General features: G+C 32.4%; 1 protein-coding gene and 1 long non-coding RNA gene across 3 annotated transcripts; one reads left to right on the top strand and one right to left on the bottom strand.

The window, feature by feature from the left end:
• Nucleotides 1,649-8,012, top strand: LOC107625037. Its single transcript, XM_016327567.2, has 12 exons — nt 1,649-2,299; nt 4,813-4,951; nt 5,051-5,138; nt 5,295-5,837; nt 5,953-6,059; nt 6,162-6,249; nt 6,337-6,426; nt 6,667-6,756; nt 7,052-7,189; nt 7,296-7,420; nt 7,521-7,590; nt 7,675-8,012. Exons 2-12 carry the CDS (start codon nt 4,926-4,928, stop codon nt 7,813-7,815), a joined length of 1,506 nt encoding a protein of 501 aa, XP_016183053.2. The 5' UTR covers nt 1,649-2,299; nt 4,813-4,925; the 3' UTR covers nt 7,816-8,012.
• On the bottom strand, nt 12,163-15,353 carry LOC107625038. Of its 2 annotated transcripts, XR_001617047.2 has the most exons (4): nt 14,754-15,353; nt 14,029-14,202; nt 12,654-12,725; nt 12,163-12,550 (listed from the first exon to the last, which is right to left on the bottom strand). It is a non-coding gene; the product is annotated as an uncharacterized LOC107625038 (long non-coding RNA). The 2 variants fall into 2 exon arrangements; XR_002357172.1 differs by having other exon boundaries at nt 12,163-12,725; nt 14,754-15,307.

The following is a 15,399-nucleotide window of genomic DNA, read 5'->3' as shown; positions in this document are numbered from 1 at the left end:
GAATCTGAAAAGATTGCTGGTGTTAGGTACGGTGCTCTAGCGACGCTTTGTTTTTCACTATGTGATAAAGCATCGAAACATCGAGATGACTTCATGGAAATAAGAGAAGACATTTTTGGATTGATTATGAAACTCCATAAAAGACACAATCCAAATGAGAAGCTTCCTTCTACCGCCAACTTGGTAGGTGACCCAAGTGTTGTGAAGACAAAAGGAGCCCCACGTCAAACAACCAAGACTGCTAAGGCCCGTAAGTGTTCGCATTGTAAACGGATTGGTCATACGGTTCGTAGGTGTCCAAAACTATATGGTGGAGAATGCTCACTAAGTTTGAACGAAGATAAATTGAATACTGACAATGACCAATCAAGTACAGAATCAAATAGTGTTACGGTAATATCTATTATTAATTTTTCTTTGTTTAGGGTGCATTCTTTTCTGTACTACCTATTTCTTTTAAAATTTATGTGTTGTTGGAACATATTGTATTACAGGATATGTCTGCTGAGGAAACAATACACCAATTTAACAAAAGACGTAGTGATTTATTTGAAAATATCCAGAAAAAAGTGAATAAGCCTCATGTCCAATCTACAGAAGTTCAAAGCAACCACTACAACGATAACAGAACAGAAAAGCCTAGTGCACAAACAAAAATAAATGCACCTGAAGCTGCTTTTGAGGTATATAACTGTGTATTATAATATAATTTGAACTGCTAGAGATTTTTTGATAGTTTTTATAATTTTGCATGTAGGACACAAAGAAAGATAGAATTTCAAGTGTCCAAAAGAGTAATAAAAGAAAGCGGTTAGATAATAATCGCATCGAAAAGGTTTGTTTGCCATGTTGTATTCTCATGTATTGATGGAATAGTTTATGAAAAATGTTTTTAATAATTTATTTTTTTTATATTTATTTAGCAGAGTAGAAAACCAAATAAAGAAGATCATCAAGAAGTGTCCACCGAAATTGGAACTTATGGTGCCATATCCTCTACAAAGGGTATTGAGAATTTTCAATACATGAATGGATTACCTATGTACCCCAATTTTAATGGATATCCCATGCCACCTTGTTATTCATACAGTGGAGGTGGAACACCCATGTTCCAGATAAATCCATCACACGCTAATGTACCAAATTACTACTATTATTGGAATGCAAGAGTTCAAGATTTTAACAAGAAGAAGAATTAATGCATTCGTCAATAATTATAAGTTGTGACTTGTGTTTGCTATGGAAGTGTATTACTGTACCCCAAACAAATTTTATGTGTAAGATCCCGGATTTACGAAAATTAAATAATACGTTATTTTACGATTTATTCTATTTAATCAAGATTATATTTTCGGAGATTTTTACATAAAAATCGAGTAATTTCTTAATTATAATTTAAAGTTCTAGTAATTGAAAAATAATGGAAATTTTATATAACGTATTTTGAATATTTAGTTTCGAACTTATTTTATAAACAAAGAAAAATTTATTTATTTATCTATAATTTTAAAATATAGTATTTAATTATAAATAATTTACAAAAAAAAATATAGATAACATTCTTAAAATTAATTTTATTGATTAAGTTTAGTTTTCAACTCATATTCTATTTCAATCCCTAAATTCCCAATTTAAACCCTAATTTCACTAACCTTAACCCCCTATCACTCAACTCACACACACCTAAGCCCCAGCTGTTTACCCCTTAGTGAGCCACGCTCACTTTCCACATGCCCTTTCCCTCTTACCCACACCCACACAAGACACACACATACACTAACAGTGGAAAGATGAAAGAAAGAGAGGGGAAGTCTGAGAAAAGGAAAACAGAAGAAGAGAGCTTTCGAAAAAGGAGGAGGAATGAGGGTGAAGCTGTTGCTGTGCCGTCGCGTCCAGCTCGCCATCGCCCGTGGACGCACCGCGTCACCGTCGAGAGTAGAAACGCGAGAGAGGAACGCGAGCCCATGGCTGCAGAGGGAAGCCCACTGCTGCGACGCCGGAGATGCGGGTCAGGGCCGAGAAGGGAGACGACGCCGCTGAGGCAACGAGCTCGACGCCATCGCCAAGGCTCTGTCATCGCCGTCACGCCGTGACCCGGTCGCCACTACCAAAGGCTCTAGTGCTAGCCGCCATTGTCTGTTGCATGTGCGAAAGGAGAGAGGGGATTTGAGTACAAGGAAAGGAGTCGTGTGAGGCTGGTGCCGAGAGACATAGGGTTGTTCAGCCGCCACCGCTGCTGCATCGTCAACGTTGCGGTTTCAGTGAAAAAAGGGGAAGCCGTCGAAGTACCTCTGATATGGTCTAGGTCCCTTCCTCTAATTTGCTCTTTTTCCATTCTTGCTCTACTGCTATTTTATTTGTTACCCTATTCTCGTTTTATTTAGTTTCAGCACATATAGCTATGATTTTTTATAATGTCACTGCTGTGATTGATGATGTTGTGTATTTTGATGTTAGTACTTGTTGATGATGATTTTGAGTATGGAATATTGAGATGGCTGCTGGAAATTTATTTGATGAATCATAACTTGAGATGCTAAAGAATGGATGATGTGATAATATGGTTATGTTGCACCTATGATATATTGAATTAAGAGTTCTTGGGCAAGTTTGGTTAGTCAAAAAGAAGTTAGAAATGTGGTTTTAGATAAATCCTAGGCTTGAATATATGATTTGGTATATGAGGTTGTTGGAAATATTTTGTGCAGAATTTCTGTAGAAATCTGCATAACTGGCAGCAGAAAGAATGAATTTTTGGGAGCAGTCCAGACCTAATTTTTAGATGAAATTATTTTTCTGTAAAATTTTAGTGTGTCTTGAATATTCCATAAAAATTTCAACGCACTTTGGCCAAGTGGTTTGGAAGATATGATTTTTTGAAGTTTAGTGGTTGCTGCAGATTTTTCTGGTTTTATGGTTCTGCAGTACCATCTTCCAGACGCTATAACTTTTAATTTAAATAGAATTTTGAGTTGATTTCAAAAGAATTTTAAAGATACATTAGTCTATTTTAAGTGAGTACAAGTTACATGTTCATATCAATTTTGTAGACTTAGATAAATCACTTGGAAGGTAGGTTGTTTGCTGGAAACTCTGAGATGGTTTACGAAAACAGGGCTGCACTTCCAATTGATAATTAATTAATCAAATGAAGTGATATGAACCTGAAACTTCTGGATTCTGAAACTTAGGGATGTTGACCATAACCTCACCAAAACTTAGAAGCAACGGATTAGAATTGAAATTATTATGGAATTCATAAAAAACATGGCTGCTGTCTGTTTTCTGAATTTTTTTAAATGCAACAGCAGAATTTTAAAGCTTGTATAAAATTCAATTCATACTGAGAACGTGTGGCTTTGTTCTCACTCCCAAGGTTTTTAAAAAACCTTTTCAGAGATACAGACAGGATGGCTAATCAAAAAGCTACGGACGAATGGAAGGCTTGTTTGCGTAGTTGCTTCTGGGTTTATTTTTCCTCGCCCTTGATGTTGTAAAGTGTTGTATTTTTAAAGAGGGGTAGGTTGTATTTAAGTCTTGTATGAATAATTATTATGTATTAATATTAATTACGTGAGTATATGTTTATCTGACATAGTTGAGTTGAAATATATACCAAACTAAAAGGAATTTTGTTTTTCTTAAAATCAGAGGACCATTTAACGTGTAGAGTTAAGCTGTTACATTATGTTTCGCCCCCAATTCATTAACCCTCAATAGACTCTACCTTACTCTCTGTCTGTCTTTCTACATAATTTCATTTGGTTGAAACCCTTTGCAAATGACAGCTAGTCCAATTGCATGTTGAAAAACATGTTCAATGAAAATTTTTTTGACATAAATAATAGATTTTTATGATTGAATCCATATCTTATCTATCAATACGATAATTTTTATACTTGATTTGTGGTTTATCACTAAAAATAAAGTTGTTTATGTTCATAATATAAGTGAAATAGTAAAAACTTAGAGATGGTCATATGACGAAGATAAAGAAATGCTAAAAAAATGTGATTAATCCTATGGCGAGAAAGCCTTCAATAGTTAATTCACAATAAACTAAAAACATGAAAAAGAATCATTGCAGTTTACAAATTCCTAACAAATAATATATTTTATTAATGAGGATTAAAAATACAACTTTGTATGATATAACATAAAATAAAACCAGGAAAACTTGCTATGTGGGTAAAGTTTTAAAGAGCATTGATGTAAATTATATATCAAATTTTATGTGCTTAATATCTTTTATTATTGAGGTAATTATTAATTAATGTTTTAAAATACTATGATACTTGTGCTTCTGGCCGTTTAAACGTAAAGTAAAATTATTTCTAAATCATTTAATTATATTTAATAGAATATTATTTTTTAATTAGACGGTATAAAAAATGTATGCTGAATACCCTAATCACAATTAAATGAAGAGGATGCAGAAGCAACTTTTGGACGTCTCTTCTCACCCTATAGTATGTTTTCTATCTTTAACTCATCCCTTTCATCTTCCGTCTTTCACCCCATAGTAAATTTTCCATCTTGTAATCACTCCTTTCATCTTCCGTCTTTCCTTTTTCTTGTTACAGAAATATGAGAAGTCAGGCTTTATGAAAAATTACTTCAGAAATAATTGATGCGAAACCCATATACATGATGACCTTTCATGTATCCAGTTTCCAAATTTCCTATAAATGGATGAAATTATTTCCAGTTATCACCGTGGAATTCGAATGTCTTACAGACATATATGCATATTGCTTTTTCTACTTGTAATTATGTCTTCAAGAGGAACTAACAACTCCGTTTCAAAAAAAGTCATAGCTGAAAGCAATCACACACCTCAATCACCATCTGATGACATTGGGGAAAACCTTGGCAGCGCTCAACAAAAATCAAATGTAACAAAAGCACAAGTGAAGAACACTCTGATGGAGGCCATCGAAATTTCGTCTAGGTTGGAATACACTTCAATTGATTCTATGAATTTTAAATTTTTTTCCGTATTTTTCTTAAGAATTTTGATATTTACTTATGTATTTATAATGGTTTTCAGTCTCAATGAGGGCGTCAAGACGGTAGAAAATAAGGAGGAATTAAAATCTAAAGAAGTGGATGTGCCAGGTGAAACCATCTTTAACAAGGTGATCTCTAATCTCTTCTGAGATTGTTATGTTGAATTCACTTAGTATTGGTCAGTCTTCAATTAATTCATCTGATAATTAGTTGATTAAATGTCTATAGCATTTCGTGGAATACTAATGTAATCATTTTCTTATCACTTTCCAAATATTTTGTAGGAGAATAAAGGTGAAAAATATGATGCGCTCAACTCACAAATCATAAAGATGCAAGAAGTTGTCACTAACTTGCAAAACATGGCCTCTGTCAATCAATCTATGATGCCAATGATGCCTTACTTTCACCCCATGCCGTCACAATTTTATAATCATTTGGGAGGATTTAACCCAAGCTCACCTCCTTATCCATCGCTTTCAATGCCAATGACCATGTCTCCATATGCAAGTCCCTTTGAAAACCTTTCTTCTGAGCAAGCCATGACAGACACGATAATAAAAAAGTTGGCCACTCCCCCGGTTAAAAAACCTTCTTTTGACAGAAAAAAATCTTTTCTCGGTGTGAAGAAGACTAATCCTAAAATTTCTAGAGCCCAGTCATCGAAAAAATTACATGGTAAACAATTTTGTGTCTCAGAGACTCCATCAACTGATGTTGTCAAATCATTGCTGAGTAACGCATCTCCTACTGGTTATCATATAAATCAGAGGATGCCAGGGTTTACAAAACTCCAACCGAGAAATCTTGGGGTTGAAGCTCCATTTGTGAGTGTCAATTGCTTAAGTTTTATTCGTCCAAACACTTTTGAAGATTTTCTAATTCTTGAGTTATTTTAAATTTCGAGGCTTAATTTTTGTTACCTTTTATTTTTCTTAATAGTGGCTACCAGTATTGTTTGCACCGCCAACTACCATGGAATTAGATGACACTGAAATCATGGTTGCAACCTACATATTTGGAACAAATAAAGATAATGAGTTTGGGAGGTAACTTATTTTAAAAAAATATTATTTTTGTACTTTGTCATCTTACGATCATATTAGAACAACAATGCTAAATTATTTTTTTTATATTTAATCAAATTGTAGGCAAGAGATATTAGCAAAAGGATGCAAATTTGATGCAACCAGAGATTCTTTTTTTAACTTAATTCCAAAGGGTTGGATTGACCAAACTGTAAGTTATTTTAGTTGATTTAATTTTGGATATCAATTCAATCTCATTATTATTATCATTATATAACCATGTCTAATATGCATTTAGATACTGGACGTATATGCTCATATGCTAAATGATGAGGAGAAGACTACTTCCGGAGTTTTAAGACATTGGTATATGCCCACAGTCTTTTCGGTAAGCCACTTGTAATTTATAATAAATTTTTTTAATCAACATTTCAATAATTGTTAATATTTGTCACACTTGCTTGTATAACGTAATATAAGTGCTCCAAATGCTTATATTATATAAATAACTTGAAATTTTTGTACCAAAAAAAATATATAATTTTCATCCTCATTCTGTGCAATATTTATATGTAATATTAGTTTGGCAATTTAACATTGATAAAATTATATTTTTCTCATTGTATAGCAAATGGCATTGTCGGGAACTATCCCAAGTAGTCAAGTTCGAGAGGATTATAAAGAGGCATTTATGGGCAAAGTGGAAGTCCTTAGAAAGGTAAAATCATATGATATAATTTCATTTCTACTAAATAAATATCTGTTCCTCTATTTGTTATGCATGCTTAATAAAGAAAATAATTATCTTTGGTTTGACAACTTTTTTCATCAACATGTAAAGTGTTGAATCTTGTGATAATAAGTTTGTTTTGGATAATAAGTCTTATGACTATATGAGACTTCACATTGAAGTCACTCCCGTGATAGAAATTTTAATACTCTTCATAAATAGAATTATATTTTTTAACCATCACACTCAAAACATAATAATTATTTCTTGTATATATGTACAGATTTATGTGCCTGTTAATGAAGATAATCTTCATTGGTATCTTGTTATCTTCGACATGAATCAGTGTCAAGTAATTTTGTTGGATTCCAACCCAGATCCTAAGAAGAAAGCAAGTAAAATATTCAGCATTAAGCAATTGGTATATCATTTCTGTATTCAAACATTTATGGCATCAATTTTACATCTTCATTTATACTATTTTTACCATTTATAAAAACACTAATTCAATGTTAACCACTTATTAGGCTTTGTACCTTGAAGGGATGCTTCAACATGACTCTTTCTATGATTTTGAGAGTACAATTAGGCCTAAGGTGTCTGAGTTTCCCATTTTGGAAGCTCTCGGAATAGGAAGACAAAGAAATGACTCGTAATTTTCTAGCTCTTTATTTGGTTCGTCAAGCAATCTTTTTTCTTTTGTCACATTGTCTAACTAGTACTTTTTTTTTTCCATATAAAATTTAACATAGCTTTGATTGCGGTATTTGGGTAGCAACTTGGATGAAGAACTGCATTTGGATTGATGATTACAACATTTATGTAAGTTACATTACATGATAAATTTCTAATTGTTTAATTTCTAATTACATAAGTGTGACTTACTACTGGTTTTATCATTTGAAGGTTGATGATGCAACTAGGATGCGCATTGCTATAGATTTGATCATGAAGTCATACAATCTGAAAAAAAACACCATTATCAAGGCAGCTAAGAAGAACTACAAAAAATTTGAGGAAAAGAACAAGAATTTAGTTAAAAAATAAGAGTATATGTTACTTCTGATTGCATCAGTTGGAAAAATTCTAAATAAATTATGTTAACTATAAATGATATAAATAAGTCATTTTGGTGCTAGTACTTTTGTAATGAGACTTTTTTTTGTGGTAGCTATCTATTGTTATAGAATCTTTCTATATATAAATTAAAATCTATAACAATCCTATATATTTATATTTTGGAATATTGAATTTTCTTTCTTTTTGTAAGAATGGATTTTGTTATGACAGATTTTTTTATAGAATGTTTCAACCATTTTTATCATTCAAAGAAATTTCTATTGATTAAAGACTATAAAAATCAACAACAAATAAGGGTATGTTTACAAATTTTTAATGTATATATCACTTTAAATTTTTGGTAAATTTGTGTACCAATTTTTATTGATTGGTTAAGCTGCTCGAAATGAACATCACATCTATATAATCAAGTATAAACTAATAAATCATAAACAGGAGATTATAATCATCAATACCGAAAATTTTATATGAGCTATAACCTGTATCTATGTTGTACGATTATTAAGAATTGTTACTATTAATTTTTTTTTCTACTACTCTTTGAAGTACTCTTTGTTTCTGTAATTCTAAATTAATGCTATCGAAGGAGAAAAAATTGGAAAAAGAAAATCAAATGGAACTGGGGACAATGGATATGTTTATGCACTCAATGAATTGGTTATTCCATCAATCCAGAAATTTGGACCTGATATGTTTGTTTTGACAATTGGACTAGACTCCAGTGCAGTAAGTTCTATTTATCATTTTCTTTAGGTTCATGATTTATACTCTTGTCATAGTTAGCATTTTCACCTATTGTTAACCCCTCAACCAAATATACCCTTAGAAATGATCTGTTTCATTTCAATCACAAAAAAGATTGTTCTCATCAATTACAGCAGAAGTAAAGTCAGTTTTCTTTCACAATTGAATCCTTTAAATAAGATATTAAAAAAATACTTCTTGTGTAAAATTTCCTTCTACAAACTTCAATTGAATGGAACATGACAATGTTAACAGTAGTCAAATCACATTATCTTTACTATTTCCCTCATTATCTAACAATAAAGAATCTTTACTTACTTTATGTGCCTCAGTTTGATCCAAATGGAAGGCAATGCTTAACAATGGAGAGAACATGTAGGAAGGGTATGTAATACCCTCAAACTAGTTGGGTATGGAAGAAACCACCTTTTGAGGGGCTTTAGATGGGTAGTATGTGAGGGTTTGAATCACTCATAACATACATTGTTTTGAGTTATTGAGAGAGGAAGAGAGAGTGAATGCGACAGCTCGTTCACTGTGATTCACTATATACCTAATTTTTATAAAATATATATGAGGTGTGGGTAAGGTAGGGTACACCCTAAACCTGTACTCTACCCTATCCGCAAGCATACCCTGATCGTACCCTATCATATTTGTAGCGGATTGGGTAGTCTATCCTACCCGAACGAATTGGACCGGATTGAATACATGCGGGTAGGGTATGAATTGCCAGCCTTAACTGTGAAGTGTGAAGATTTATTTTTTTGTAGTTTGGGTAAAAGAATGGCTTTTTTTTTCATTTAAATAAAAAAATGAGAAAATTCCACTCCGCTTTCCTGCGAAATGGTAAAATGACACTCTCATCCTCTCTATTTATAAAATGTACATTTTTTTCCCTTATAACTTTTAGAAAATCTCATCTTTAATCTATTTTAAATTTTGTGTTAACTAATGTTAACTTTATCTATTTTTCAAGAAAAAAATTATTTTTTACAAAAATACCCTTTAGCAAAAATTTTATTTTTTTGTTATTAAATTTTGCTTACCAAAATACTCTTTAATAAATTATTTTTTTATTAATTAAATTATATTTTTACCAAAATATTTTTTAAAAAATTTAATAATTAAATTATTTTTTTTTAAAATATCTTTCTATAATTTTTTAATTATTAAATTATAATTTTATCAAAATTTTTGTTAACATTTTTTTTATTATTTTAAATTTTTTAAAAATATTATGATGAAAATATAATTTAATCAATAAAAAAATTTTTATTAAAGGATATTTTGGTAAGCAAAATTTAATGACAAAAAAATAAAATTTTTGCTAAAGAGTATTTTTGTAAAAAATATTTTTTTTTTGAAAAATGGATAAAGTTAACATTAGTTAACACAAAAAAATTAAAATAGATTAAAGAGAAGGTTTTTTAAAAGTTATAAGGGAGGGGAATGTACATTTTATAAATAGAGAGGAGGGAATTGTCATTTTAGCATCTCGTAGGAGAGTGGAGTGGAATTTTCTCTAAAAAAATTATTTATCCATTTAAATTGGAATATTCATTTGTATATTTAGTTTTATTTTTGCAGTAAAAGACTGCAAAAGCTGCTAGTGAAAATAGATAAAAAATTTTGTCTCATATTTTTTTATTACTACAAGTGAAAATAGAAAAAAATTGAATCTTTTTTCTTTTTTACCATTTTCGTTAGCAGTAGTTGAAAAAATGTGGGAGAAAAAAATTAATCTATTTTTTGGTAATAGTATGTGTAAAAATAAAAAATTAAATCTATTTCATTTTTGCTGACAGTCACCAAAAATTATAGAAGAGTAGTTAAGGACGACATAAAATGCAATGGTAATAATATAAGTAATAAAAGAAAAAAGATATAAATATTTTTAAAAAAATATAAATTAGTATAATAAAACAAAAACATATTTGAGAATAAAAAAAAATCAAAAGATTGTTCTTCATCTAAGATTCTGATGGTAAAAAAGAAAAAGAAACCCTCTCTTTAAACACCATCTCAAAAAAAAAAAATCAAACATTTTTCTTCATTTTCTCAAGGTTTTCCTGTATTATTCTTCTCTCATCTTCCTATCTCTCTCCCAGGAGCTTGATCTCTCTCATCTTTCTCACTGAAGCGTCGCACTCAAGCTCTCTCCCTCTCTCGTCCCCAGTCTCTTTCTGTCTCCGTGACGGAGGAAAAATGTCGGTAAAAATTTTTACAAAAATTATCGCGTTGTAAGTATAGTCTAAATCGACAATTAAACCTCAATCAATATTTTAAATTGTTTGTCACTTAAGCAAACTCAATAAAATTAACCGAAGTATTTAAACCTCAGGTCGTCTCTCAAAGAATTGCAGAGAAGTGTACTTATAACTGGTTATGGAAAAGTATATTTTTGAATTTTATAATAAGAAACAAGTAATGTAAATAATAAGGAAATAAAATAACAACTAAGAAAAAATCCTAGCAATGATTGAGAATTAGAATTCATATCCTCATTATCATCATCAATTATGATGGTAATTACAAATTGCTCTTATTTAGTTAATCTCTAACAATTGAAGGTAAATCAAGTGAGCAATTCAACTTGAGCTCACAAGTTTCATCAAAGATAAGAGTTAGTGAATCTCAAGCCAACTAACAACTTTCAATCACCAATCAACAAAAAAATTTTGATAACTCAAGAGTCTCTAATTGATGAATCCAAATTAAGAACATAAAAATCTAATTTAAAATCCAACCAAACATTTTATCAAACACTTGGAAAGCATAATATAAAAACACAGAAAACTAACAAGACATAGCAAAATCTAAGACTAACCAAAGCAAGGAAATAACAATAACAAGGCAATTGAACAATAAGAACCGTGAAACATAAATTGCATTAATACATGTTGAGAGTAACACGAGTTCATAAACTAAATTAGCAAAATAAAGGAATCAATAAGAGAAGTAGATAACTAAAATGTTGGAACAAATAAGAGTAGAAAAAAACTAAATTAAAGCAAGGTAGAATTCTGAAATTGAAAAGAAACAAGACTAAAAAACTCTAAAACCTAGAGAAAGGAGAGAACCTCTCTCTCTATAAAACTACATCTAAACCTAAAATTATGTGAATGAAAGTGTGAATGAATGATCCCCCCACTCTGCAGCCTCTAATCTTCATTTTCGGGCTTGAAACTGGGCCGAAAACACCCCAGAAATCTCCCCCAGCGTCTTCTGTTTGATGCAGCATGTGACACTCTGTCACGCGTACGCGTCAACTACGCGTACGCGTCAGTGAACAAATTCCTGGTCACGCGTACGCATCGCCCATGCGTGCGCGTCGTTACCAGATGCTGAAATTCTTGATTTCTTGTGTTCCTTCCACTTTTGCATGCTTCCTTTCTATCCTCTAAGTCATTCCTGCCCTGGAAAACCTGAAATCACTTAATGCACATATCACGGCATCGAATGGTAATAAGAGAATATTAAAATTAGCAAATTTAAAGCCAAAAAAGCATGTTTTCAATCATAACACAAAATCAGGAAGGAAAATATAAAACATGCGAATTATATGAATAAGTGTAAGAATAATGGATAAAATTAATTCAATTCAGTACAAAATAAACCGTAAAATAGCGGTTTATCACTCCAGTCTCGCACTCAAGGTCGCCATTGCTCTCCGTGTCGTCAGTCGTCGCCGTCTCGCATTCAGAGGAGGGATTGGAAGCAGCTGAGGTACTTAATCAAACTCTTACCATCATTGGTTTTACTCCTTGATGACAAGAGTTTGATTAAGTACTTCAACTGCTTCCAGTTTCTTCTTCTCCTCTCATTCATCCTCCTCCATGTGTTTCATTACTTCAACAGCTCCTCTCAGACGCACAATTTCCAATTCCAATGCTTCTTTTTCGTCAAGTTGTCATTATAGTTCATGAATTCTTCTATCCAGTTTTTCCTTTTCCCTCTAATATTCAACTCCCAAATGGCACAATGAATAAATTGGACACACGAAACTGGATTAACAATAGTAGACATCCAAATGTATTTAAAATGAGAAAGGGAATAACCTTCTGTTGTTCGGCCTTACGCATCATTTTCTCATCAGCCTTGTTTTTGCTCCATTATAGCGTTGGTTTCTACTGCAGAATAGTATTTCAATTTCTGTATTATATTTAACATCAAAGAACCTTAGTCCTATGAGCTCACCAATAAGACGTATTCTTTACTTTTAGGTGCATAAACGACAATTACTGTGTATAATTGAATACATGAATATAAGTGGTGTTGATTCTTTTAATAACTGGTAATATGAACTTTGAAGGAATGGAAAATCTGATAAATAGAAACTCATGGATTATATCAATTTAATGGACATTAAACTACAAATGCTTGACATTGCATAGGTGATTGAGAGATATACATTTATGCAAACTATTGAAAATAATTATTGTAATTGCACAAAGAGAAAATGTGCAAGTTGGGAAAGAATAACATACTCTCTTAGACAGAAATTCTTCATTTCTTCTCATGTAATATTGATCCTAACTAATTTACAATTTATATCCTTGTAAAAATAATTATTGTAATTGCACAAAGAGAAAATGTGCAAGTTGGGAAAGAATAACATACTCTCTTAGACAGAAATTCTTCATTTCTTCTCATCTAATATTAATCCTAACTAATTTACAATTTATATCCTTGTCATGATGTAACCTCCTGTTTGTAAATTGATAATCAGTTAACAATTTCATGATCCATTTTCACAGAGAAGCCTACTTTTAGACTTTGAAACTCAACTAGAAAGTCTTCTGGCCACTGTTTTCAAGAATTATAAAAAGAGAATATATAAAATCAACTAAACTAACCAGCCAAATAAATAAAAAAAGATCATGCAAACTATAAATAAACAAAATATATGATGCAGCTTCAACATGAGAACTCTATTTTGTGTTAAAAAATTGGTGGGCACTAAGGGAACTTTCAAGTAAATATATTCAGCAAGAGAAGCTCTCTTAACATTTAAAATAATGGTATAACTTCAATATATTTAGAGTTATATATACAAAAGGAGTGTGAAGATAACATAGGTGACAATCTACTAGAAAATCAAAGATAATGCTACCATTTTATGCTATCAACCACAGACTAAGGTCTTAAACATTCTTGAACAGATGCACTTATTAGATTCTTAACCTTGTAAGCAAAGCATGTTTTCATTATGTTAAAGTCAACAAGAACAAGTTTTAGAGACAATGAATGTGCAAACATCCGGTCCTAATTTGGAACTAGCAAGTCGACTATATTCAACAATAAGTGATATTAGAATGCTGTCTTAACCTCTTTACTAAACTAATTTATAAATCACCTTCAAAATTCCACCAAAACTAACAAGGCAAGAGAAGCCCTCATCTAAGAACATTCCAAACCAAAAAAGCAACTCACAAATCGATCGAAGGGCTCTCTATCCTTGATGATGATGAAGGTTGGCAGGGCCTCAATCCTGTAATTGTGATCGCAGTTTACTTCTCAGAATCAATCTTGACTACCTGGATCTTGTCCTTAAGGCGAGTGCTCACTTCATCAAGAATGGGAACCATGAATTGACATGGACCGCACCTAGTATAAAACCATGCCGTAACTCAAGTCACTAACTAGTAGTAAGGAAAGGAGGAGAGAAAGAGATCACCTCCTCAACATCCATGTCTATTTCAAGTCATTTCAATGCTTTAACAATAACTTCCAACTTCACCCAATTCAAGTAAACATCAGAATCATCTATCAACATACATATATACTGAAGTGGAGATCCAAGGTGATTATGGGTACTTACATCTTCTTCACTAATCTATAGTATACTTTAGAACAGTTTAGCATTCAAAAGCAAAATAAAGAATACAAATTATTTGAGTAAGACAGCAACAAATTCAAGGTCCAGTGATGATAATCAGTAACAATTTCATGTCAGTGATGATTTTCAGCAACAAATTATTTAAGGTTCAATGATAATCAGTAACAAATTCATGTCAGTGATGATTTTCAGCAACAAAACCCTAGTTCAGTGATATTTTTAGCAACACATTCAACGTTCAGCAACAAGATCAGAGTGCGGTGATAATTACAGCAACAAAACTGTAAAAGAAAGAACAGGTAAATTTGTTGGAACTCACCAAATCGGAAAGCAGCTTCTGGTTACGCGAAGGACGAAGACCGCGGGGAGGAAGCTGACGGTGAGGAGGAAGTTGACGGCGACAACGACGACCAGCCTGGGACCTGCTGCTTCTGCCGCCGGCGACGACGAGCGCCACAAAGGCGCGCGACTGAGTGCAAGACAACGATGAGACAGAGAGCGACGACGACCAGTCCCGGGACCTGTTGCTTCCGCCGGCGATGACGAGCGCGACTGAATGCGAGCATTCAAACTGGATGTGCAGGAAAAAGAGGAGGAATTGGAAGCTATACAGTTACTAAATCAAACTCTTGACACTCATAGCTTCCAATTCCTCCTCTGAATGCGAGAGGGTGACGACACGGAGAGCGATGACGACCTTGAGTGACAGACCGGAGACAGAGAGAGACGAGAGAGGAAGAGAGCTTGAGTGCGTCGCCACAGTGAGAGAGATGAGAGAGATCGGGCTCCAGGGAGAGAGGGATAGGAAGAGGAGAGAAGAACACAGGGCAACTTGAGAATATGAAGAATGTTTGATTAGGGTTTCTTCTTTTTTACCATCAGAAACCTAGATGAAAAACAATCTTTTGCGTTTTTTTTTTTTGTCGGATATGTTTTTATTTTGTTATTTAAATTGTTTAAAATTT

This window comes from Arachis ipaensis, chromosome B02, assembly GCF_000816755.2.
Source record: "Arachis ipaensis cultivar K30076 chromosome B02, Araip1.1, whole genome shotgun sequence".
In the NCBI taxonomy this organism is placed as follows: domain Eukaryota; kingdom Viridiplantae; phylum Streptophyta; class Magnoliopsida; order Fabales; family Fabaceae; genus Arachis; species Arachis ipaensis.
The sequence above is the reverse complement of the archived record's forward strand: the minus strand, read 5'-3'. Positions and strand labels throughout refer to the sequence as shown.